This window comes from Manacus candei, unplaced genomic scaffold (genome assembly GCF_025592945.1).
Source record: "Manacus candei isolate 608988 ecotype Guabito, Panama unplaced genomic scaffold, ASM2559294v1 h1tg000048l, whole genome shotgun sequence".
Classification (NCBI taxonomy): Eukaryota; Metazoa; Chordata; class Aves; order Passeriformes; family Pipridae; genus Manacus; species Manacus candei.
In genome coordinates this window covers 3,180,444-3,207,713 of record NW_026138096.1, presented here as the reverse complement: position 1 = coordinate 3,207,713, position 27,270 = coordinate 3,180,444, and the positions used below count along the sequence as shown (strand labels likewise).

General features: G+C 38.3%; 1 protein-coding gene across 1 annotated transcript in view; it reads right to left on the bottom strand.

Annotated features, from left to right (window-relative positions):
- Nucleotides 1-3,153: 3,153 nt before the first annotated feature.
- STK32B (serine/threonine kinase 32B) overlaps nt 3,154-27,270 on the bottom strand; it is a 176,507-nt gene continuing 152,390 nt past the window's right edge. The window contains exons 10-12 of the mRNA XM_051798294.1: nt 26,207-26,338; nt 25,378-25,442; nt 3,154-4,570 (exon numbers count right to left, since the gene is read on the bottom strand). Coding sequence (XP_051654254.1) covers nt 4,432-4,570; nt 25,378-25,442; nt 26,207-26,338 — 336 coding nt within the window. The 3' untranslated portion in view covers nt 3,154-4,431. The remainder of the gene's footprint in view (nt 4,571-25,377; nt 25,443-26,206; nt 26,339-27,270) is intronic.

The following is a 27,270-nucleotide window of genomic DNA, read 5'->3' as shown; positions in this document are numbered from 1 at the left end:
TTAATACACTTTGAATATCTCCTTGCTTTCCAGCTCCCACCAAAACTGTAGACCTGTCCAAAACCTCTAAGCTTTTTCTGTGTTGGCAGTCAATTTTTTCATAGCAGAAGTGTTAGCACACCTAACCACCTGGAAAACTAAAAAATGCTTTATGTCTGATTCAGCCAACTGCAGCTTCTCAGTACATCCCATTACACCGATATATAGGTTTAGTTTAAACTGTCAGAAATAAGTTTGAAGTAATGATCACGTGTCTCTGCAAGCAGAAAACATCTAAATGAATGGAATGGATGGATTGGTGCCTAGTATTTCCTCTATTATATACTTTGCTGTCATTCTGAATAGTGTGCCAAGATCTATAACCAACCCTCCGATTCCCCCAAATCTACAGGAAAATCTTCTGGAAATATTACATTAATCATTTTTTTCAAGACTACAGATGAAAGTAGCCATGTGTACTTTATGACAGTTGGTAATTAAACATTTACAGTACTGTGCCAGTATTTAATACACAATGTAGAAGGAGCAAACTGAACAGAAGGTAAATCTGGCAGAGTTTAATGCCGAGTGATGCTGTGGGAACGCCCATGTGTGATCAGGACTGCAGCACCACAGAGGAAGAGGCACTGTAATAAACTGTGGTAGAAGCAAACTACTTTTCCAGCTGTGTTAGACTTCTTTCCCTCCTCCTTGGAACAGAAATGAGAAAAAATACTTTTATCCTTGAAATGACTTGGAGAAACCATATGAGACTTTGGGAGTTAAGATCACTGGCTGTTTTTGCAAGACAATAAAGCTGTATGGAATAAATGAGTCCCAAGGAGTTTCTTTTGGTTTTATGACTGCCCCTCTTTCTTTTTCTCCTCCATATGAGTATTTTGTAAAAACCTTCTATGTCTTATTTAGGTTCCCCTCCCTGTTTCCATTTCTGCTGGAAAGCAAGGCAAGAGTATGTTTGTGTAATTTCTTGTTTATATAATACCACTTTTGCATGTAGGGATGAAAATTTTAAATCTCTCTTACTCCCACTGAAATGATCAGAAATGTTCCCATTTTTTCATAAGGATTAGATTGCATGTCCACAAGTTTTCTGTGCCATCACAAACGCAATTCATCTGACTAGAGGTCAGTGCACAATGTGCATGCCCACATCTGAGCTGTGCACACTGATGTTGTACTCCATGGAGGCAGAGCTACAGAGAGAACCATCTGCTAAAACAGACAGTCAAGACAGGGCAAGTGCACCACGTCTTAAAAGCTTTTTTTTCCTTTTTCATCTTTATTTTTGAGCCTGGATCTGGCTAACTCATTTTTCTTATGTCTAAAGTTAAGGGACACAAGTCCCACCAAACATTTCTCAGGTGTATTCCCAGGCTGTGTGACTTTTCTTGTAGTATGTGTGCTGTCCTCACAAATCACATACTATTTAGAATGACCTCTATTTGTCCTCTTCTGAACAATTTTCAGGGCTTCCCATGACATTCCAGATCCTTACGGCTATGTTGGTCAAAAGAAGAAATGAAATAAGAGTGTAGGTGTCCCAGAGAGGTGGTGGATGCCCCATCCCTGGAAATATTCAAAACCAGATTGGATGGGGCTCTGAGCAACCTGATCTAGTTGAAGATGTCCCTGCTCATTGCCAGGGGTTTGGACTGAATGATCTTCAAAGATCCCTTCCAACCCAAACCATTCTGTGATTCTTTGATTCAGTATTTCTTGTCCATGGTATAACTGGACAAGATAATTATATGCAAGTTGACACAGATAATTATATGCAGCAAAAGGTACAGTTTGCAGTCAGTGGAAGTGCCATGAACTGTGGATAAAGTTGATTGGTGCTGTGATTTCACTTTTTTGCAATCAGTAGAGTTGTTTGAGAAATGACTGTGTGACAACAAGCATGAAATTAAAGTGTCTGAGTGAGCTTGCATTCATGCACAATACTCTGTGCAAATATATTTAAGTAGATGCAATCTATTGAATAACCAGACTGCTCTCAAAAACAGCTTAGTAAAACATTGGCAAAGACACCCAGCAACAGCCAGATCAGACTGCAAATATTTGGTAGAATCCTGCTGCTAATTAAATTCTATCTGCAGGAAACTCCTCCAATTTTTAATGCAGTCACCAATGAACTTCTTACACTCTAAAGGCTGTGGATCTTTCATTCTATAAACTTTTCATTCTATAAACCCAGGCTTCCTGGGGGCAGTGTGTTCATTAGCTGGCAGTGCAACAGGACAGAAGTGGCTCTGCAGAGTGGCTGGCAATGCCGACCTCACATCCACATGAGCCACATTTGGGGAAGTTCCATTTCAGATCTTTTCTCACCTGTTTCTGTGGTCTATAAGCCCAAGGCTGGGCAGATGGCCTTAGTGCTCTCTTGGAACACATCTTCTAGTTTTGCATCATCCAAAAAGCATCTGATTCAGATGCTCCAATATGTACTAAAATGTGGTAGGGCTTTAAAGTTGAGACATTAACTTCAAAAATGCCTTCCCAGCCTAAATTAAGGTGCTAGCATAGTGACATCCTATGTGGTTGATGTTGTACAAAATCACCCACAACAACTTTTGCTCAAAATAACTGTAATCACAGAAAGTAAAGCAAATGTGCAATTGCCTTTTTCCCCTTGTTTTTCCAACTGGAAAAATGTACATGGAAAATTTCAATAAATTAGTGGTCCTGCTTACAAACATTCCATGGCTCTAGTCTATATAACCTGAGTCCTGCAAACATTTACCTATGAGTAGTCACATTAGTTGCTGTAGGATTAGTCAAGTAAATAAACATTTTCTTTCCAGGATCAAGATCCAGTTCAAGGTCCAAGATCATAATGCATTTTGATTGGAACAGGACAATAGGTGTTTTCAGAAAATATGTGAAATATTATCCACTTTGGTCCTTCCCAAAGGAAACCAATGCCAAGAAAATAAAAAACAAAGTCATTATAAGAAAGGATGGACATGAAACAGTTTATTCTAGGCAATGAAGTCTGTCCTCTTACGACCAGAGAAATTCTGCTCCTTTGCTTGATTTTATGATTATTCCAGTCTATGCCCAAATTAAACAAGTAGACTAACACCATGCTTATGACAGATGTAAAATCTTTACCTTAGTACCTTTGTAAACTGCTTGCTGTTAATAGGAACAATAAAAATCTGTATTTGTGAAAAAATTGTGACCAGAATTACATATAATGTGAAACAAAATTTTAAAATAGATTCAATTACAAAGAACTTTGTTTTGTAAAAGATAGAATGGAAACAATATGGTAAAAATAGATTATTACAAATAAAATGCTTTTCACTCCCAAAAGCATAACTTATTTTTTTAAAAGGTTGAAATGAAATTTGCCTACAGATGGTAACCCTGCAAAATAAAAGGACAATAGGACAGAATTAACATGCATTTATTATCAAAATTTAGATGCACAATTTGTAAAATACCACAAAGGTTTGGAATTGTGGGTGACATTTAAAAAAAAGAAAGGACTTCATGTCAGCAATATTTTGACTAAAGTATGTTTCTTTCTATTCAAGGTAGTTGTTATCCAGAATAGATCTGAAAACAGAGACAAATGTAACTTTTTCACATTTTATAACACCTAATTATGGATCTGAGCAAATTCCTAATGTTTTTAGCTTTCCTTACTAAGCTGCTTTTCAACTCTGGCTCTGCAAGCCTGTTGTTACAAATAGAAAGGTCTTTCTTTGCCATGTTACCATACATAACTAATGTGTCTGATCCTGCATCCACTAAAGTCACTATCAAAACTTTGACTTGGCCTGGGTCACATCTTTTACTACAAAGCAGAACACAAGATGTTAAAGAACAGTGTGAATACACTCAGGCTGCAACTTTTTCAATGAGTTTCAGGAATTTGAATGAAATTAGCCAGTGTTTGGCCTATTTGACAATACATTCATGTATTTACATCATGTACATCTGTTATAAACTCAACAGGAGGTGCTCAGAAACAGCTGTGTCCAGCAGTTTCACAAAATTCCAAGCTGGACCATTTTAATTAATTGAGAGAGAGGGGGTAACGTAAAGCCTTCAAGATATGTCTGGCCCCAATATAAGGTTGTCTCTTGCAAGTAGCCAGGAATGCGGTAATCTTTGAGAGGCTGCCCAATGAATTGTTTCAAGTTTTCTTCCAGGATTTTGAAAACGAAAGTCACACTTACTTAAAAAATTGTATTTTGCTGCTGATGGTCATTTTTCCAGTGGCGGAGTCAAAAGAAGAGCAGAGTTGTATGTGGAAAATCTCAGCCGCTGTGCTGTGTGGGTTTGTCCTTGGCTGGGAATCCTGCTTTTGGAGGGGTCAGACATCCCAGGATCCATGTGGTGAAGGAGAAGGTGTGCAGAGAGAGGACCTTCCCTCCCCCTGCCCGCGTGGAAGCATGTGCTCCATGGGGTTGTAGCTCACTAGCTGCTGCAGCCTCTTGTGCAGCCGTGTCCCAGCAAATTGTTGTTTCGTCCATCTTGGAGTTTCTCGTGGCTCTGAAGTGATGCTCTGCTGTCAATGCTGGAAGTCTGTCCACCTTGGTCCTGCTGTCTTCTTAATCTGTCAAAGGTTAAAAACATTGATATAGCTGTTATGTGCAGGTAACTGTATGGAATGACAGCTGTTCCCTACCCCGTGGATAGCCACATACACCTTGGTATAAAACAGATTCCTGCACCATTTGATCTCTATTAACTTCTTGAACTTTATAGCTACCATTTCTTCTAAATGCTGATGATTGCTTCCTCCTAAATATGTGCAGTTAGGTCTTGGTCAAATCCCACTCCCACTAAAACTATCAAAAACAGCCAGCAGAGCAGAGTTCTTTCTCTGGCTTTAGCACCTCTGCTCAGACTGTAAATTGGCAAAACCTCCAGGTAGCTCAAGACTGATGAAGGCTGTTGACTGGGCACACAACTGCAGTAAGTAGCTGCTCCCCTCTGCTGTCCTATGATGTTATCAGTAACCTTTATCAGTAAAAGAAAAAATCATGAGATGAAAGTATATTTAGTATTCCTCTTGTTATTACTTCATATGTTATCAAAGCTTTGTAAGTCGTTTCAAGTAACAACAGCAACAAAATCTTATGTTGTTTAAAGACTGCAAAGTTTTCTCCTCTTGGTATAATTTTCTAGAGAACAGCAACAACTTTAGCAGCACCTGCAGTCCCACCAATCATGTTATCACAGAGCTTCTCATCATTCCTGTTCTACAGTGTTGGCAACCTCTGTGATTTCACTGTGATTTATGTGATATTCAGTGTTTTCCTCCAAACACAGTGTAAGTACTTTCAAGAAGGATGTAAAGATTCATGAGGAAGCTATGAGGTAGGGACCAATTTTTTTGAAAACATGAACAGCTGCTGTTCTGAAGAAATTTTTCTCTGACTCTTCTCAAAATGGGAAACACCTGTTGATGTATTCCTGAAAAAGGCACCAAGACTTAGCACCAGAGACACTATGGAGGAAGCCCTTTGTTACAGTGATTATAAATGGTATATGTGACATACTCCGAAAAAACCGCAACTTTGCAAGTAACACTGAATACATTAAAAATACTCATTAATGGAAAACCATGCAAAAATTAAATTTCAAGGGTCAGTTTCAAAGGCTAAAATACTTTGCATAAAGACTATAGAGACACTATAATGAAGACTCAGAAGGCAATGTGAAGGGACATGAAAATTCTGTAACAGTAAAACAGAGGAATAAAGGAGGCTATTTAAAAATAATGAAAACACTGTCCAAAAACTTAAGCTGAAAAGCACAGACACAGGAAATGAAAAGCTGTAAGACAGACTGAAAAAAAACCAGATTAGGGGAACGAATTTCTAGAAGCATTTGTCCTAATGGTGACTTTTTTTCAAGTACACCAGAAAGACGATGGCTACCATTGAGTCTACAGGTTAATGTATGACTGAGTCATTAGAGGATAGCACAAAAAATATGACTCTCTAGCTGAAAAGCCAATGAATTATTTTCATCAATGTTCATCCAAATGAGCTTAGGAGTGTTCCTTTCCTTATGAGAAATTTGTCCATCATCTCCAGTTAAACCATCAGTCAAACAGCTTTAGAACAAGGTGTTTAAATTAATGTTGAAAAAGCATCAAGACAGTGGGTTTTCACCCAAGAACTTTAAGAAAATTGAAATATATATAATTTCTGCACAGCTGAATGGAGAATGTAACATACTCTTGAAATTGTCTTGGCACTATGGAAGACAGTAAATGTGACGACTTTGGGTTTTTGTTGGTTTAGGGGTTTTTTTGTTTGTTAGTTGGTTTGGTTTTCGTTTGTTTCTTTGTTTTTAACAAGGGCTTCAAAAAAGATCCAGGGGACTACCAGGAGAGTAATTGAATTAGACTTGAGACTTGAAACACCTTAGGGTCTGAGCTACTGGTACAAGACTGAAGTATTTGTAGGCATTGACTGCAGTGCTTGGAAACTCATATTGCAAACCTTGCAAACTGCTAAACAGTGAAGTGAGAAAAAATTTTGCTCTATGGAGAATCATTGCATTGGTATAAGACACGCAAGTGCTTTCTCCCTGAAATTGTGTATTTACTTTTTTCATAGAAAGTTGAAAAAGAAGGCATTTACTGTATTGCTTAATTTAAAAGGGAAATAGGAATTCTCTCAATAACAACATGAAGCAAGAAAACACCAATTTATTTTTTCTGAGAACCACTCAAACTGGCACAAAGGCAGCATGCATGTAAGGAGCCTGACAGAGTTCAAAGAAGTGTTTGGATGATATTCGCAGGCACATAATGTGACTTTTGGGGATGGTCCTGTGAAGGTTTAGGGGTTGGACTCGATGGTCCTTGTGAGTCCCTCCCAACTCAGCAGATTCTGTTATTCTGTGATTCTGTAAAACAAAGCCCATGCTGACTTCAAAAGATACCACTGACCAGCCTCAAATTTTTCGCTCTCTACAGAGGTTGTTAATACTGTTGATTTATTTCCATTATTTTCTTTTATCCTGGTCCTACTCCCCAGGTCTACTATTGAGGCATAATTAGATTATGGGGATTTGGAAGTGCCAAAGAAATACATTGTTTTAGCAGTGCTTCACTGGATTCCCTTTTCAGATATTTTCTGTTTCTGTATCTAGATTCACTACCCGTATTTACAAACTATTGAAGTAAGCAAGAGGCTATGACCCTGCTGACATAGGAAAAAAATAACTGTTAATTAACTATTTAATAATTTATCAATCACTTTATTCAGTGTTTAAAATTACTTTGAAGATTTCACTCTAGGAGGTTAGTTATTATGGGCATATGAACACCTACTTACCAGTGTGCCCATGGGACTGGGGAACTGGACTAAGAATGAGGTGATGCTGATTCTGTTTCTGCCTCTGTCATCCTTTGGACAAATTACAGCACTTTTCTGTACCTCAACTTCCCTCTTGTTAAGTAGAGAAAAATATAGGTGGGGGAAGCTGAGGGGGAATTATACTTGTCCAGAAATCTCACATTTGAAGCTCTAGTCATAAATCTCAGCAGGATATGTTGTGGCTAAGAAAGAGAAATAAAAAGAGCACTGAAGCCACATCTGGACTGATGAAACCTTGTATTATCAAACCCATGCCCGCAGGAGGTTTTTCTGGATAAACTGGTGACAGATCATTTTATAGGCTTGTACTTGCAGCTCTCGATTAGGCCAAGGGTGCAATGAGCAGGAACACACCAAGCAGCGTGGGGCTTTGCTTGTAGTTGCACATCAGATGTTGAGGCAGCTGCTGCCAAGAATGATGGAAGCTGAGAGCTGAGTGCTGCTCTGTGTCTCCCAGACCTGAATGAAACGGAATTACTGTCGGGTGTCTGTGATGATTAAGAAAAGAAGGGGACACATATAATCAAGCAAAATATAATTATGCTGCCTGTGTAATTATGCATATATACATCATAGAACATATAAAAATTCAGAAGTAAAGAGAGCAGACTGGCTAAGAGCTAGCACAGAAAATCAAATACTGAACCAAAGACTGCTACAAATATGTCAGGCCATCACAAACATCTAATGAAACTCACTAGCAAGCTTGGAACCACCAGAGAATTGCATACAGCTCAGCTTTGTTCACTAGATGAAGAAGAATACTCAAGTTTGTCTTTAGACTGCTTAGTAGAAGAAGTTCAGTGACAAAGGATGAAAAGTTGCAGATTCAACATAACTGTAAAAATTTCAGGTTTGCTAAGTCTTTCTCCCAAAGAACTGCAGTTTCAGGAAAAAAAAAGGCAATTGATCTGTATCTCTCTTGCTCTAAACTGCAGATAGGCTTGGGTCAAGACCCAGAAAAACCTCAGCACAGCAGCTGTGTGTGCACAAGCAGTCTCTTCAGTTAAAATATTGGACTGTTACAGAACTGAAATTTCTCTCTTTTGGTGCATTCTTGATTCTTTGGTGTCAGATCTGGAGCAGCTTTCCATCATATGATCTCAGCTTTTAAAAAATGCGAGTACCTTGACATGTTTCCTGTAATCATGACAAAATAAATATAGTCTGGGCCATTCTGTTCAAAAATGGCACTGGTGCAATAAATCATTTGTAGGAAGCTACTTCCCAGTGAATGATTTATCTTGCCTTTAAGCTAATGCAGCTACAGGCTGTGATAACTTGATAAAGGCCCAGGGAGAATAAATGATTTGATGGGGACTTCATTGTGGATCTAAAAAAGATACCTCTTCCTGTGCTGAATATTATTGGCTGAGAATAAATAATAAAATGGCAGCTGTGGATGAAAAAAGTAAACAACTAGTTCTAGTCATTAGTCATATGGAACAAAAAAACCTGCAGGGAAAAGAGGATGAAAATGAGTTTGAACACTGTCTATTACATTTATTCCATTCATATTATTCTACAAATACATAGTCTCAGAGTAGTCTCCCCACTTATGCTGGGAACTAAAAGTGGTTTTGCTGAACCAATAAAGAGAGAAGCTGAGTTTTCCTTCCCTTCACCATTGATCCATGTAATATTAATAGTGTGTGACACTGAGCATTGAACAGACTCCTCTCCAGCAGTGAGGAAGAAAGAGGCTGTACCAGCTACTACAAGAATGCATCAAGAACAGTAACTGAACCTCCAGTCACGTCTTGGGCTTTGTCAGTATTTCTGGCAAAGAGAAAAAGCCTGTGTGAGCCATGGAATGGTTTTTAAGATTCATATTACTTAATAATCAGATGTTATAATAGAGTTCCTGCAGCATTGATTTCTGATGCTGGATCTTGAATCTGATATTGGTCAGTAGAAGGGAATTCAGTGGAGAGGGAAAAATTCTTGGTCTAAAACCCCCGTAGCAGTACAGAGCAGTGACATCAGGCTTTATGAAACTTAGTTGCTGTGTTTGAGAGCTGTATGGAGGGTGTCACACTGCCTGTTACTCTTGTCTGTTTGCTCAGTACATGATAACACCTTTGTGCAGCTGATGTAGTTGTCAGTAGGTCTTGCCAGACTGTCAGTGGGAAACTGAAGCCTCAGAAATGCAAGTTGTTTCCAAATGCTTTCAGCAGCCACAGAGAGGACAGTTTCTACTGACAAAAGAGACCTCAAGCCAGGCAGACCTGCCCCTCCTCTGAGACTCCCACACTTACCACATCATACAGGAAAATCTTTTCATTATGGAAAATGTACAAGTGAGTTTGCCAATGTTGTAAATCAAGTGCCCTGGGTGTGGAGGAAAGAGAATGGTCTGAGTGGGCAGTGGATTTGCTTTGCCATTTCTAGATTTAGAATTTTACCTTGGTCTCTTGATATTTCGTACACTTTGCTGGAAAAAAACCAGGTGCTTTTTCTTTTGGTTTGGGGAAAAGGAGGACGTAATCAGATGAACCCTAGAAATTGTAGTTTTATTGTAGAAAAAAACCCTATTAGTTGAAACTTTTACATTCCTTGAAAGAAGGCCTCAGGAACAGACAAATCTGTGGAATATTTATCCCAGTTATTCTTCACAAGGGAGGGGGTCTGAGGTGGGAACAGATGAGGCATGTCTATGCTGCTTTTTGAAATTCATGAATCCTGGGGGACAGTTTACTAAATAGTTAGAAACCCCCCTAAGTTCTATGATTTAGCAGCTACTCAGAAAAAATGCTGATGGCTTGTGCAGATGGCCTTGCTAGAAGGCTTATTCTGAACATGTCTGAATCAGAGGAGGAAAAATGACTGATCTGTCATGGGGAATGACTGTGCTCAGGAAGGAGTTATTTCATCTACATCTTTCTGATCATGTCACTGTGTTTTGTCTACTGGAGCACAGACACAGAAATTCCAAGGGGGATTTCAGAAAAACAGTAAATGTCCTAATGTCCAAATGCAGTATTTTTACAGTATCAGTTAGTAAATACAGACTCTTTCAAAATGCAGCACTAAAACCTTTTCGTTCCCAATAGAAAAGATCTAGCAATGAGATTTTGTGAGTATTTAGTAGAAGCCAGAAAGTGACAGATATAGGCATTCTTTTGCTATATCCTGAAAATAGAAAAGAGAAACGTGAAAGTTATGTCATATAACTGAAATTGCTGGATATTTTGATGTTGCAGAGTGTTATAATGCTGTAGCAGTGAACTCCATAAAGTCAGAGGACCCTGACTGTAGCAGTGTCTCACAGGAATCCTTGCAGAGCTGGGGACACCCAACACATCTAGCCAAGATGGTAACAAGTTGTAGATAGTCAAGGTTGGAGTGAGATATCTTGATCCTGAGGGCAGGCAAGGTGTCAGTTTGGTACCCACGGCTGTTGCCACTATTTGTTTCTAATTTTAGTTTTTATTCAGTGTGGTAGCGATGCATCAAAATTTGTACCCAAATATGAGCAAACAATACCTGGATGGATGAATCACACATGGTCAACAAGATTTCTTCCTCAAGGTGGTAATGCTTGAACCCTTTCTGCCCTGCCACTGCCTGTCCCTGAACACAACTAATTTGTCTTGATGATAACTAAGCATTGTTTAACCAAATGGTCCAGAATTTGCTTCCCAAAGAAATGGAGATAGTTAGCATCTGGTTATATCACTCATCAGAACTTGCTTCACTGTTTGGTTCCACACAAAATAAAGATGAAATGCTCAACCCAAAGAGTTTGGAAAATTTATGGCACTCTGGAGCTCCACAAAGTATATCCCCACCTATCTCTTTTATTTCCAGACAAAAAGTGTAAAAAGGAAGACTTAATGGGACTTTGAAGTCTAACTGTGGCAATAAGATTTGCTTATTGTGGAACAAGTACAGACTATATTCCTGTGTTCCTCACATTTTTAAGTGGTTTTGTGCAGAGAAACTTGTTCTAGAAAGAACAGAAATATTTAGACTGTGAAGACTCAAAAGACTCACACTGAGTGTGATAAAAAGTATAACCAGAAAGCTGCTGGGTAGCTTGAACTTTGTGTGTTGGTATAACCATAGTGAAGAGGGATATGTTTTGGTTTACATCTCTGTCCTAAATAATAAGTGTTCAGTGGTAGGTAGGTGGTAGGCAGGTGAAAACTAACGATGTTGGTCATATCAGCTCATCTTCTGCATCAGCTTACCCAGCAGCCCCAAAAAAGAATCTCTTCCTTTGTCTTGACACAGAGTAAAAATGTTCACAGCATCCACAAGCTGTCATGCTTCAGGCAGGAAAAGAGTCACTTCCCCAAGGTCATGCAAAACCTTATCATTTATAAAATCCCTTTTTTAAGCTTTGTAATAGCTCATGCACATCAGTAAAGTGCACATACTACAAAAACAGGGCAAGTCTTGGCAGTATAATGTAGGTCCTGGAGTGTGCACATGTCCTTTCAAAAATAATGGGCTATATGCATGTGCATCTCATACTCCACTTTGAAAACTTTACCCATTATTTGTCCTCCATCATTTTAACATCAATTGCAGGCAGGGATTGTACAAATACTAACAACAGAGCATGATTTCTGGGACAATAAGCAGCTTGGCTTGTCGTCTGGTTTTTCCTGTTGGGAATAAGAATGGACTTTGATACATGGTCACTTAATAATTTTCTGCCTGCATTTTTTAAGGTTTCTCTTATAAATTGGTCCTTGCTGTGTTCTATTTTTGTAAAAATTGAAGAAGCTGGCAGTGTTTTACAATTGTGAGTGTCACTCTTTCTCTTAAATCTCCATTATTCTGGTTACTAGTTCTCATCTGCCAGGTTTTCATTCAACTACATTTTTTAATGAGAAGGTAAAATAAAGAAGGAAGAAGTGAGCAAAGGATCCTGATCAAGTTACTTTTTAACTGAATAAGCATACTTGGGAAGAGTATTTTCACTTTTCAAAATAAAATAACCAGAAAATATGTCAGAAAGGAATGAAAATTCTTGTATTTTCTTTCCTTTTAAAAAAGTTAGCAAAAATAAACCTATGATTTGGATAGAAGTTCAGACAATTTGCTTATTTTACACTTCCATCCATAAAGAATAAAAAGCTAACATTTGCTCAGTGTAAGTCTTAAGGAAGAGAGTCAAGTCTCTGCACAAATTCTATGAAATTCCCCAATTTGAAAAGAACTGCTCTGATTTCATAGCACATAGCAGAACTAATTGATAATCCCGTGTAAGATTAAGTTATCTTGTAACCTGAATGTCTGACAAATTATTAATCCACTTCCCATGCCCCAGTGGTACCCAGGAGGGTTCTCATGACAGGCAGCAAATAGGGTGCTGCATGGGAATGTGTTTTCTGTATTTTAGGCATTGGTTCACTCCCAAAGGCAGGGATGGATGCCTGGAAGCTGAGTGGCACAGACTGCCTCTCATGCTTATGCCTAAACACTCTAATCTTCAAACCAAAGTTGTTGTATTCCAGCTGCCTATTAGACTGCCTTTGGTCTATCCTAACCTCTGAAACATGAAGGGAATTGCTTCAGAGAATGATTTTGGCCTGGGAAAAATTATGCCAGGGACCAGGCTAACAATGGAGCCATATGGAAGACTGCCTGTATTCTGCCTTTAAAAAACAGAAAAAAAATACAGAATAAGAAAAAAAGAAATATTAGAAATGAAGGAAAGAATTAAACACCTTAAAAATGAGGAAGGATTCAAAAGAATCCTAACTGCGGAGATTTAATTAATTAAACTAAGTAATTATATAGCTAATTAAAACTATCTCAGAAGACAGCAGTATATAGCTAATGCTCTTTTTTTTTATTAAAAATTCCTCTTTACACCTAGCAGAGGAGCAATAAGCATGACAGAGTTAATAGTGGGCTTTTCTTTTCTTTAGCCTCTGCACAGAGTGATCTCAGAATACTTTTCAGGGAAACAGAAATCACCGAAAAGTGTATGAATTTTCTAAGCATTTCTGAGTAAACAAGGAAGGCACAATCTTGCTCTGTGCCAAAGGAAGCTTGAGGCAAACCAGGTCAGATTTAAGGAGCGGCTGAAGCAGGGACAACACTCATCACTCAGCAACATCAGAGCTGAGTCACACAACTTCAAAGTGAAAATTAAAGGCTGTAAACTCAGATAATTTCCCCTTGCTCTGGAGTTTGTGTACAGAACCAATATGTGCAAAGCATCTTTAAATGAAACACAATGCTCCCCCGTTGCTGTGTTACAGTAGGTATGTATTTTGGACACCTGGGTCCAAGTAGTAACTCCATCTTACCACAACCAAGAGTGGATGTCTTGAGCCTTTAGCACTTCCTTGATAATATTTACACCTATATCTTGCCTGTTCTTGCCCTCCTGCCCCCACAGCTAGGTACATACAGTCAAATGCAGCTGCCTCACAGGTGATGGTTGGTGCCACATGAGATGCCCTGGATTACCTGACACAGAGAGAGCGGGCAGAACATAGAGCACCTGTGCCTGTTTAACTGGCATTTACAAATTAACTGAGCCCACAGCTGTGGGATGGATTTTATGCCAGCCAACTGTAGACAACTGAAAGATTAGTTCAGGCTCTCTCTATAGGGTAAATAGAGTCAATAACATAGATTAATTCTGGTCTAAGTTATCTAATATATGTGTCACAGATCAACCTTGGGAGATACAAGTCTCTCCTCACTGACCACTAAAGGAGCTTAAACTAAATAAATTAGTTTTAAATAGATTAGGTTAAAGGGTTGCAGTCTTGTTGCATTTCTAGATCTCTAGAAAAACAGAGATACCTTTCCTTTCTGAAACAGATTCAAGGCTCTGCCTTGTCTAGCAGCTGTACCAGCTCACCACTCACTGCACTGCTTAGCAGAACCAATTTGCTTCTGGATTAGAGTTAATTTGCACCCACACTGTTGAGGCGTGAAGAAATTGAATGGTCCCATCAGTCTGTAACACAGCACATGCTGATAAACACTGCCAAAGCTGGGTAATGAAATCACCGACGAAACAGGGGTGCAATTGCCTGTTCATCCATGCAGACGTTCCTGTAGCGTATTCAGGCTCTGGTTCTGCCAGCAATGGTTTTTCTGCATGACTTGGGCTATATCTTGAAAAATACTTTGTCATCTAATTCTCATTTATTTCAGATACCTTTGAAAAATCTTGTGTGCAGCCTGTGGGGTAGGAGTTGTTTTGTGTCTAACCAATATTTGACTCAATCTGTCTTTGACCCCAGACACGTTCTCTTGGTACTGACTGCTCTGACAGAAACAGTCATAATCTCAGGTCTGTTTTCCTAATACACTGTGACGTACGTGTTTTGATAGCTCAGTAGATTACCAAGTAATCATTCAAATAGCTCTATTTTAACTCCATTTAAATTTAAATGACTCTCAGATTAAAAGTTATGCTTTATCACAACTGAATGTGAAAACTAAAATTTTGGGGGAAGTATCCCCCTGTAGCACAGATGTCTTCTTGTACCACTGACACTCATGGCATTTACTCCCACCCTTTCCAAAAATCTTTGGGGAAATACGCTTAGAATATGGGTAATTGATTCAAGTTGATGGTTCCTGCTGAGTAATTACACTCAGCAAATGCCTGTGAATATAATTTTCTATCAACCAGCAATTTATAATCAAACTTAATGGGTTCAGGTGCACATACAGCATGAGTGACATGTGAAGTACTAGTATGTGGAAGTCAAGTGACAAATTTTGTCACTTGTCAAGTGACAAATTTTGGGTGCTGTAGTACGTTGATCTGCAATGTCTTGAGAGCTCAGGTTTGCCCTGGGATTTGATAAAGTAAAATAAGTGTGAAGACATGAAGTAAATAAATGAAGAATCAAATGATGTGCAGTCATTTAAGGAAATGCAACTAAACCAACTGATTAACACTAATATTAAAGCAATTTTTGGACTAGTAAAATACGTATCTATTAGAAGTGGGCTATTGTCTGTTCAAGACCAGGTGCATCCTAAGCAATATCTGTCTTCTTCAGCCAGATTTTAAAATGTGAACTGTTTTTTCTAGTTTAGATGTGTTTGTAGATCTACATGTAGAAGGAACAGGAAAGCATTTATGAAATTTTCCAATAATATACTGGTAATGAGACCTCTTGGGACCACAGAGAGAAAATGTTCTTTCTATTTAGCCAAAATCGAGTTTTAAAACTATAGACACCTGCCCACAAATAAGGATATTTTTCAGCTGGAGTGAAGAGGTCTCAACAGACAGTAGATCACAGCAACAACCATAATTTTACTAATGGAATTTAAAGACAAATAATGTGATGACTGTGAGATGTCTGGTGCCTGTGCAGTGATGGTGATGTGCTTGTTTGCAGCTCTGTGGCAGTGAACTGGTGTGACAGATTGCCACAGTAAAGCAAGACTGGACAGAAGGGCAGCCAGCCATCACTGAGATGTGGCCATTCAATGCCACCTCATTTCTTCTCTTTGCTTTTCATGCCTCTTCTCTGGTGCTGAGAAGAGGATCCTGTTTTAGAGGTGACTGAGGAAAAAATTGTGACAACCTATTTGTGTAGGAGCAGCAATTTCCTTTATGTGGGACCTCTAACTGAAACTGCAGCTCCATGGGGGCCATACAGTCAATGCTTTAAGAGTTAAGGTATGTGGAAAGCTGTATGGGGTTTGTGTGGCAGGGTTTTGGTAGTGGGTTACTACAGGAGTGGCTTCTGTGAGAAGCAACCAGAAGATTTCCCCATGTCTGACAGAACCAACACCAGCCAGCTCTAAGATGGACCCATCACTAGCCAAGGATGAGCCCAACAGCAACTGTGGTAGCACCTCTGCTACAACAGAGTTAAGAAGGAGGGGGGGGGAAGTCACAGCTGAAGAGAGGAGTGAGAATATGTGAGAGAAACAGCCCTGCAGACACTGAGGTCAGTCAGTACAGAAGGATGGGGAGGAGGTGCTCCAGGTGCTGGAGCAGAGATGCCCCTGCAGCCCATAGTGCAGGCCATGGTGAGGCAGCTGTTCCCCTGCAGCCTTTGGAGGTCCAGGGTGGAGCAGAGATCTACTTGTCCGGGTCCTGCCAGGACCTGTGGACCCACAGAGAGAGAACCCGTGCTGGAGCAGGTTTGCTGGCAGGACTTTTGACCCCATGGAGGACTGTGGCTGGAGCAGCCTGTTCCTGAAGGACTGCACCCCATGGAAGGCACCCACCCTGGAGCAGTTCATGAAGAACTGCAGTCCTTGTGAGGAAACCCGCACTGGAACAGGGGAAGATGTGAGGAGGAAGGAGCAGCAGAGACAATGAGTGATGAACTGATTGTATTCCTCGTCACCCTGTGCCTCTGTCATGGAGAAGGCAGAGTATTTGGGAAAGAAGCTGAGCCCAGGAAGAAGAGAGGGATGAGGGGAAGGTGTTTTTAAGATTTGGGGTTTATTTCTCACTATCCTACTCTGGTTTTTATTGGCAATAAATCAAATTAATTTTCCCCAAGCTAAGTTTGTTTTGCCTATGATGGTAACTGGCAAGTGATCTCTCCCTGCCCGTATCTCGACCCATGAGCCTTCTGTTAGATTTTCTTTCCCCTGCCCAGCTGAGGAGGGCAGTGATAGAATGGCTTTGGTGGGCACTTGGCATCCATCCAGGGTAAACCCACTACAAAAGCCAGTCTGGCTCTGCCTAATTATTGGGACCTGACAGTAAATATTCTCAGACTAGAATATGCATCTGGGAGTAGGCAGGTTCAGCCCTACCCTTCTCAAAGTACCAGACTTCCAGGAATTAGAGCCTGTGAGCTGCCAAGGAACAACCACAGCCTGCACTCACCTCTCTGTGGACTCATCTCTCTCCATCTATTTCTTATGCAAGATTTCTCTGCCCAAGTCCAGAACTTAGATTCACAAGAAGTCTGGTTAACTGTGCAGCTCTTTCATTCCCTGAAGGGTGGACCCCCCAAAAGCAGACTGATCTGGGAGTTGTGATTGCACAGCATAATTTTCAGCCTGTAGTTAATCATCAAACCTCCCTACACAATGCATGGGAAAGGTGGGTAACACAGGGCTAACACAGAGATCCCTAGAAACCACTCTAGGGAGCCACTCTATTGAACAAGTCACCTAGGCTAGTCACTAAGGTGCATCCACGAAAGAAATATGTATTGTGCCCCAGGTGGGGTGCAGGGAAATTACCTCCACATGGGAGGTCTTCCCAGGGAATGGGGGATGTGCCCTGAAACACAGCAATCTGAATCTTAGCTAAGTCTCTTACTACCTTAAGTCTGAATTTCTTTTTCTATTTCCAAAAGGATATATACACATCCTGCATATATGCATGCACATACAGACACACACACACATCTATATATACATTTTACTGTGCAACCCTTGTGCTATTATGAAGACTCTATATGAAAATGGAGACCTTGTAAGCAGTGAGAAACCATGAACACACATACCCAACCATTCCACATAAGAGACACTCCCATCCCTCACGGTGGCCCATTTCAGACACTAGTGCATGCTGTCAAAGAACAAGCCAAATGGAGACAAATGTCTGCTGTGGCATACCCCACTCACTTCCGAATTTCAGACTTCCCAAACCGATGAGTGCAATGAGAAGTCTCACATCTCGTGGACCTTGATGGATTTTTTTCTTGTGAATTTCTCTAATCCTTTTCTGAATATTTTTGTATGTTTAGCATCCAAAGTACCAACTGGCAATGCTGCATTGCACAAAAAAATCATAATTTGTTTTCTTTTAAACCTGCAGCATTACCAGAAAGAGTGCATAATCATTGCTTAGTCCTCTTATCAATAAATTTCATAACATGTTATTATTTAGCCAGTTTCTGCCTTTTCAGTTGTCTCTTTTATGAGTTTAAATTAGTTCAAGTCTATTAAATCCTTCAACATGACCCATGTCACACCCCTGGCCAATTCTGTTTTTCTTGCAACCATTCTAATTCCTCTGTAACTTTTTTGAGATAAGGAAGCAGAACTGTACACAGAATGTAAGATGCAGGTGTATGTATATGTATGTATATGCAGGTGTATGTGTATGTATATTGCGCTATCCACAGTCTTTTCAAACTCTCTGTCCTTCATAACTGAAGCTAATTTTGAGTCTCTTGTTCTAAAGTTTAGATTATTTTCTTCCTAACATATTTGCATATATCAGTACTGAATTTCAGCTGCCATTATCTTACCCTGCAACTCAGAACCATGGTTATCATTATCTTCTGCAGCTCTTTGCTGACAGATTTAGTTTGGACTACTGTGGTGTCATAAGCGAACTTTGTCACCATTCACCTTCCATTCCGACTCATTTATGAATATATTCAACAGATATACAGACATCAGAGTGACTGGCAATAATAATGTTATCTCATTACTGGTTTGTTTCTGCATTGCTTCAGCAACTGCCCCCAAAATGCTTTCTTAAAACAGCAAGAGGAGTTCAGTCTTCATGACTCATTCTTAATTTACAGAGACTCATAACAAGTGATAATTTATGCTAGTGCAGGACATGAAGCGAGGTGAAGAGAAATCATGAAAGTAATCCCCTATGGCAATGGAACAATCATGACCTGTTATGCAGCCTTTATTCATCATAGATAGGATTTGTCCCAAATTTGTTTAAAAAATAAAATATATGGTACTCGGAATTATACAGTTCTGGTTCCTCTCCAATGTCTGAGATGTATAAATGAAGATTTTTCTCTTCTCTGCCTATAAATTGACTTCTAATTAGTTTTTATGGGGTGTATTTCTGTTCAGTTTTCTGTGAATAGAAACTAATAGCTGGCCTCCAGTGCTGAGGATCTGCATCTGTTATCCTGATCCTTCCAGGACCATATTCCAGCATGGGGAATGCTCTGAAATATGCAACAGCATGGAAACTTTCATTCCCAAAGTTGGATGTCCATTTGGTGAAGTGCCATTACAATGGTATCCTTACTTGCTTGGGAAAACTTCGGCCATTTTTCCTGGAAGATGTTGAAAATGAGGTTCCAGATGCTCAACCTTTTTTGTCTTTTTTTTTTTTTCCCCCCTCCATGAAACTGTAAAGGGAACATGTTATTGAAAAAATGGCTTTTGTATGATCCCTCTTTTCCCAAAAAAAGAGTGAATTTCAAGGTATACCTATAGCAAAATTACCAGCTTAGACTTGCTATGCTCACACATTCAGGCAGCTTGGCTCACTAAGAAGAGAGTGACATTTAGGCTGGTAATTCTAAGCCAGTAATAATGAGTGGGAACCAAAGGTAGACATGAAAGGGCTTGTGTGAGCAAGTAGCAGTTAGTTATTACTGCCAAAATCCAAACCAGGTTCAATCACATTCAGAAAGGCATCTTTCTGATTAGGTGAGATTGCAAAAGCAATCTCCAAAAGCAGACATATCCATTACAAAAGGGGCAAGAAAGGGTCAGTGAAGAGAGGTGCAACCACTTGAAATGCTCACAAAGAGACGGTTTTACACTGAATTAAGGTCAGATGAAGTAGCAACAAATGAAAAATTGTACTGGAGCCTCATGCAAAAAGCATTCAGATACTAGGAGGATTATAATAATATAAATATCTCCAGAGACACTAAGTGAAATAAAATATCTATTAAGAAAAGTACATTCAAAGAGGTATACTGCAAATCATTACGAATATTCAATTTCAATCAAACTAAAAGGAAAGAGGGCACTCAGGGAACCTGGATTTGAATCTGAAAAGACAATTGGAAGGAAAGAAAAAGAATGAAAAAGAGAGAGATAATAAACTTGATCTTGTAAAAAATGCAGGGAATATTAAGTAAGCTTTTCACCTATGATATGAACAAAATCAGACAACGTGATTTGAAGCATCTTAATATCTCTCCCTCCCTCCACTTTTGCTGTTTATTCTGGGAACAAAGAGCTTTCTGTTCGCCTAGAGCTCTTCAGTACCCTTTAGGAGACAACTAAGCATGGCCAAACAGTAGGAATGATAGTAGGAAAAGAGAGAGCAATGTGCAGCAACCAATTAACTGCTTCAATTTGTGGCAGATTGTGTTTAGTGTGATGGCATTGAACAAACACTGTGAAGAGGAATAAGGTATACCAGCAGCTTAGGAAAGAGGCAAGCCTGTTCATATCAGTAGAGACTAGGCAGATGAATATCATAACAATGCTATTGCAGCATACTAGTATTAAGTAAAAAAACTCCAAAATCATTAGCAGTGTTTTGAAAGTTTTCACTGGAATTGTTAAAATCATGGATATTTTTCTAATTGGTTCATTGCATTTATTAAAATAGTTTGACAGAATTGTAACCCGTTTTCATGTACATTGGATATGTGAAATATATATTCTACTCAGTAAAAGGTTTGATTTTCTTTAACTGATAATTTTGATTAAGTTTATGAAGCATCTAACTGAAGGATTATTCTGCCTAAGGAGCAAATGTTTCCTGTGTTTTCTTCTCCATTCTTAGTTTTCTCACATCTTTAATCCTAAAGACATCTTTCAAGGAGAAGAAGAGGCTCAAGAACCACAAAGATATTCTACTACAAGCAAATACTAAGTCTATTTCTTAATTTCTGCTTAATTCAGGTTTTGGACATTCATAAATAAATGTAGTTGTACATGAAGATCTGCTTAGTGATAACAGCAAAATAATCTGTGCTCAGCTTTTTAATAAATCTGTGAACAGTGTGGCTTTATCTGTACAGTCTTTTTCCCTGTAAAAAAAAATTGAAAATGTAGCCTACATCTTCTAAATGAGATCAAGTTCTTCAAAAACTGCTGGTAAGTCTATAGGAATATACATTCAGATACTGCAGAATGTTTGGTGCTGCATTTCTAGATATAATGAAACATCTATTTGCAGAAATAGATTAAAAACCAAAAAAGAGTTAATTTGTCAGCAAAGGGAGCCAAACAGATACCTTCAGATCTACTTCAGATCATATTTTCCAGAAAAACAGTGTGTGACCACTTCTGTATCACAGTTTATTTAGTTTATGTGTTCAAAACTAAGATATTACACTGACATTTTAAGAAGAATAGAAAACATTTCCTGTACCACAAAAGGATTTTCTTATGTTATTTTACTTTGGATCAAGATAGTGTGTACCTTTTTCTTAAAGGTCCTGGGAGATAATGTCACTATGGACAGATGCCATATCCCCATGTCATATCAAAACACACACACACACACACACACACACACGTGTATTTTACTTTGTAGCTCACATCCACTGAAATATTGACATTAGTAAGAATAAAGTCTTCCATCTAGGAACACTTCAGCCACTCTGGTACCTGAAGCACTAGAAAAATACAGTCAAGAAAAAATCTGCTTACACTGTAAGGGATTTCATTCTAGATGTTTAGTGTTTTCCTGCACAAATCAAGATGCAGGTTTAAAATTCAGGAAAGTTTAGCCATTTTACATGGAGTATTTTCAGAAGAAATGATGTATCATCAGAACAACTGCTGATGACGATCACATAAAGACTCTGGAACACTCAGTGGCCATTTTTCAGACATAAAAGCAATATTTCCTTCAGATTTCACAAATTTCCCAAACTGTTTTATAGGATTAATAATAATGAAAATATGCCTAGCTAAACTGAAGCACAGATCTACACCTGGACATCTCTTCTATAACTGCCGGTTTTAGTACACAGGACAGTCCTTTGCAGTTATACAAATCTTAGGAAAATGGGTTTGTTTCATCTTCTGGGAACTTCTTTGTTTGATAGAGTAGTTTTCTGGCTTTTTTACAGAGAAACTGGGAATAGCTAGTCTTCCCTCCTTTTCTCCTTATCTCCCCAGTGAATTCTGAATAGTACCAAGAGAAGATGCCATGTGATTCATGGCTGATAATCACTGACTACATGATTTTGTCCAGGAAGCCCTGCACAGTTAAATCCAATATATAAGAAAAACAGCTAATATTATGGTTCCTGGTCCTCCTTTCCAAAGTCCTATTTTAATAATACACACTTGCTCTATTATTCTGCAGTGTGTAACTATATATAACATCCTACTTCTTTTTAATTCTTCAGATCTTTCATCCTATCTCATAACTGTCCAAATCATAGATATCAGCTACATAGTTAAAATATAGTCCAACCAAATAAATTTCATTCAGGGTCAACATAAGACTTACCAAGAAAGTATGTTTACTGAATGCTGCTATTCTTAAATAGCAATAGAAAGCAATAGAAAAATGAAAATTCACATTCTGTTTTTATTATCAGTAAGTGAAACTATTAAGTTACTTCATTCTGTCTCTTCAAGTATGTCTAAATTCTTTTTATTCTAGTAAGCCTTTTCTCTACCTCCTCCACCTCTTGTCTGCAATCTAAGAGTTTCTGATAGTCTCCTGTTCGTCTTGGCAAGAGAGTAAGTATGACATATTGCAAGACTTGCAGTGTGTGTTGCAGGATGAAAGACATATAGTGGAAAAGAGGCACAGCCTAGAAGTATCAGCAAGGCATTCAATAAAAACAGATTCTGCTTTTCATAGCAGATATTTTACAAGTATTGGATTGCAAGATGATGTGGAACTGGGATGAACATAACATAACCTAATTACATATTACTACCTGACTTTATGTTGCTCAGTTAGAAATGTTTCAATTTTTTCCTTGAATCCTTTTAGTTTGAGGAGTCTCATCTTTTCCCTTGAAAGACATGCTAATTTTTTGATTTATCCTTTTTAGGATTTATGTAGTGTTCTGTGACACTGAAGCAAGCTGATCAGAAGGCTTAAATCACAACAAAATGTAGATTTTTGTAGCTGAATATAATGAATATCTAAGAAAATATGCAGATATTTCCAACAGTTGGACCAAAAGCAATTCAGCTCTATTTAGAATAACATGGAGGAGTATTAAAACTTCTGGTTGCCTTAATCTGAGACTGATTTAAAGCCCTGCCTGAGACTGACACTTCACCAAATGGCACAATCACATACTAATAGGTATTGTGTTTGTAGGAACAGTTCATGTCTTTCAGCATCTGCAGCTGTTCCTAAGAACTTGATGGGCTATATGGCTTTGGAAATCCATGTAAGCACAGCCTCAGCCTCTACATACAGTCTCAAGGGCATATAAAGGTTAAGGAAACCCACCATGAATTACTCCGGTGTATACTCTGTAGCTTCTTCTCACTGGTATGATGAAATTTGTGCCTGTCATTGCTCTTTGTTCCCATTAACTTGAATTCACTTTGCACTTCAAACATTTGAACTCCACTTCACCCCTTATTAACATTTTTGTCTTTGAAAAGTATTACAGAAGTCTCTCCATGTCCTTCCTAAGTTCTAATACAATTTAAACAAGAAATGATTGTGATCTAGCTTTAGACAATGCGGGATCTGTTGTAGGTCTATACCAAATATTTTTCCTTTACCTTGTCAAAGCTAATCAAGTAATGACCAAAACATGTGTTTTTCTGGATGAAATGCATGTGGTTTATCTTCTGTTTTCATTTTACTTGTACTCCATCTAAACTTCTCCTTGATCTCTCATCAGCTTGTCGGAATTCTTTATAGCTTGTGTTGTTACTGCGGTTGTGCAATATGAAACAAATCAAAAAAAATTTCCTATGTAAAAAAGGTTTAAGAAGAGCACAGTAAAATTATGACAAGAGAAATTGTTCAGTGCTAGTGAACACACCCACTGAGATTTTGAAAGTGTTTTACAAAATCTGGTGTTTTAGTTTTCAAAATTTGCTGCATATTGGATTTTCTTGATATATGACTCTAGTAGGTGTGAGACTAGTATCTGGAAATGAACTAGTTGTATGAACAACTTCTTGGAAACTCATTAAATTGATTTATCAGTGTAATTTTTTTTTCTAATCTTGTTATTATGATCCTAATAATTTTGATTTTTGTGAGTTAAGCTACAAAGCTGAAGCATTCACTAGTTCTCTGATACCAAAACTGATTCAGAGGAGTCCACCAAGACCTTTCTGAAAGCCTTCTGTAGGCTGACTTGGTCTGGCTTCTCTTGTTGATGGCTCTTATATAAACATATGGCTTTCTTGTGTTAGAGATTATGCAAAATAACATGAAAAATCTGTTGGACCTTCCTTTTCTTTGTAAGTCCTCACTGTAGTTTCTGTGAGCAGTCAGTATAGGGCACAGACATGTCCCACAGATTGTAACAGGAAAAAGGGGATTTCATGGCATCATTTCCCTCATGATATTGTGTGAACTGTGCAAAGTTGACAATCCCTTTCCTAATTTTAATTACAGAAGCATTAATTACCTGCATTGTAAGCACTAAGTAAGATAGTCACAACTTTTTAATTAATTTCTAACATTTCACAACTCCATTAGAAAAGCTTGCATATACAATTAGGTCAAATAAAACCACATAATATACTTGACTGAAATACAATAATTTGACCAAAGACACAAACCACTCCCCTGTTATGACCTGCATCTGTTAATACAAAGGGGCCCATAATGGCTGCAACTCAAATGCAGTAAACGATGAGAAATGCAGTGTATTAATTGACCAGGAAGATTATTGACATCCTTGGGAATCAGACTTACACTTGTATCAATTCTGGCTGACTCTTAAATCATAAGTTCTTGCTTCATTTCTGATACAGTGTTAATATTTAGCTTTGTTGAAACAGCCAATGTTGAATTGCACTTTTTGTATGGTGGGAAAGTATGAACAGTGTCTCCAAGTCAGAACACTGCAGCTTATATCATTAAAATTTCATGAGTAACAACTTCCGTTGGTTTTGTTTGAGATATGAAAAAGCAGCCCCTTACATTGTATTCCTTTGCTTAATTGCTGACAGTTTCTCTGGGGAGTGTCAGTAACATTTACTGTATATTTCCAACTTTCTTTAATCACAAGGTCTTCTACTTGCTTTCAGAGATGGAAGAACTACAAAACCATCACACCAGAGACTGTAAGAGGAAGAAATCAATGGAAATCCAGTCTTTTAGGCTCTGCTGCTGTGATCATTAATCACTTTCTCTTACATTGGGAGAAAAAAAAATAGTTCTCAATTTAATTTTAGTACTGAATGCTAAAGAGGCATTAAAAAATGCACTTACTTCTCTCTGTTGAATATGATGAATTCTTTTCTAACGGTTTCCAAGCACTGCTGCAGGTGTACATTCTTTAAAAAACAGCATGAATAGGTTGATTAAAAAAGATGGGGAATCATAGACAAAAATCACAACAACAGAAACGACGCTAAACAAAAATGCTTATGAATGAATACTATCAAGATGCATTTCAAAGACTCATCAAATTGGGCTGTGATAGCACAATCAATCTTTCATTCTTTTGGAAGAAGTTCCCCACAAAGAATTCCTGAGAATTTTTACATTTGATAGCTCTAGGAAGAACAACTTGCATGAGCATTCAAAATCATTGGGAGTACCAACATAATTTATAAAACCTCACTGAAATGAAAATTTAAGTCTGGAAATTATTATTAATCTTCTCAGTACTTTAGACTGTTCATACAATGTGTCTTTCTACATGGGACACGTTAGTCAAGACTGGAAGAGACAGCTTTAACACATCTATAAATAACAAGCCTTTTCACTGCATAGTTTTCATTTTTGGTACTAGCAGTGAATAAATATTCCTTGTATCTATTTGTCGATGTGTGTGAAGTGCATTTGCAACTGGCAACACTTTTTCATACTTTAAATGAGCATCTATCATAATCTTAAAAATAATCATAACTTAACATGTTACTATTTGACTAAAATAAATGGTTGCTTTTTGTTTTGCTTTGGAGATGGCTTGTAATATAAGTAAAATGACAGAGAGTCATTTTCAGAGGTCATTTTCAGTCAATTTTCAGAGGTAATAAAACTGAACTTAACTGAGTTTGCCTATTAAAGACTGCAGTTACAGTACCCAGCTTACCAGTGGGCAGGTTTCCTTAGCTCCATCTTTGGATTTGTTTTTGGCAAGTCGCTTTTTCTTTTTATGGAGAGGCTTGGACTCTAAAATCATTTCTTCAAGTTCAAATGTGGGATCACAATTCAGTCTTCCTTTCTGGTACAAAAGAATTCAAAGTTACTCTTTGAAGTATCATGGTGTTTTTTTAGTTTACTTGGCAAGTGCTAATAGCATTGATAATGAACCAGATTCCCGACCACATCTGTAAAGTGAAAACTGTCTTTTTCAGGCCTGGAGCGATGCTTGAAGTTTAAATAAGGGAGGTAAGATAAAAATAATATTGTAAAACAAGTATAAAGAGTTAGATCCTCTTCCTATTTACATACAGATATATTCCTAGAGTGACTACAATTATGTTACCCCAGTGAGACAGATTAATTTGGCCCAGGGTCTTCATCAGAATATCAGTTAGTGCTGTAGAACATAAATGGCATCTGTAATAGTGCAGGAGGGAGGGGGAGCATCTCTAACACTTCACTTGTTGAAATCTGATTTTCTGAAGTATTACAGTGGATTCAGTTGCCTAGATCCTGTCCACGAGTGCAGAGGAAGGAGCAGGTCTTTTTTTAGTTAGTAGCATTTATATAAAAAAAATGGTTCACAGAATCGTAGAATACCAGGTCAGAAGGGATGTCAAGGATCATCTGATCAAACCTTTCTGGGCAAAACCACGGTCCATGGTCTGGACAAGATGGCACAGCAACCTGTCCAGCTGAATCTTCAAAGTGTCCAATTTTAGGGAAAACACCATTTTTAAGGGGATACTATTACAATGGCAGACTGTGGTCATTATGAAAAACTTTCTTCTTGTATCTAGTCAGAATCTCTCCAGGATTAGCTTGTACCCAATACCCCTTGTCTTTTCCATATAACTCCCTGTAAAAAGGGAGTCAGTCTCTGTCTTCTTTGTAGTCACCCTTTAAATACTGGGACATGGTGAAAAGGTCTCCCCTAAGCACTCTTTTCTCAAGCCTCAACAAACCTAGTTCTCTCAGCCTTTCCTGTTATAGCCTGCTTCCCAATCTGAT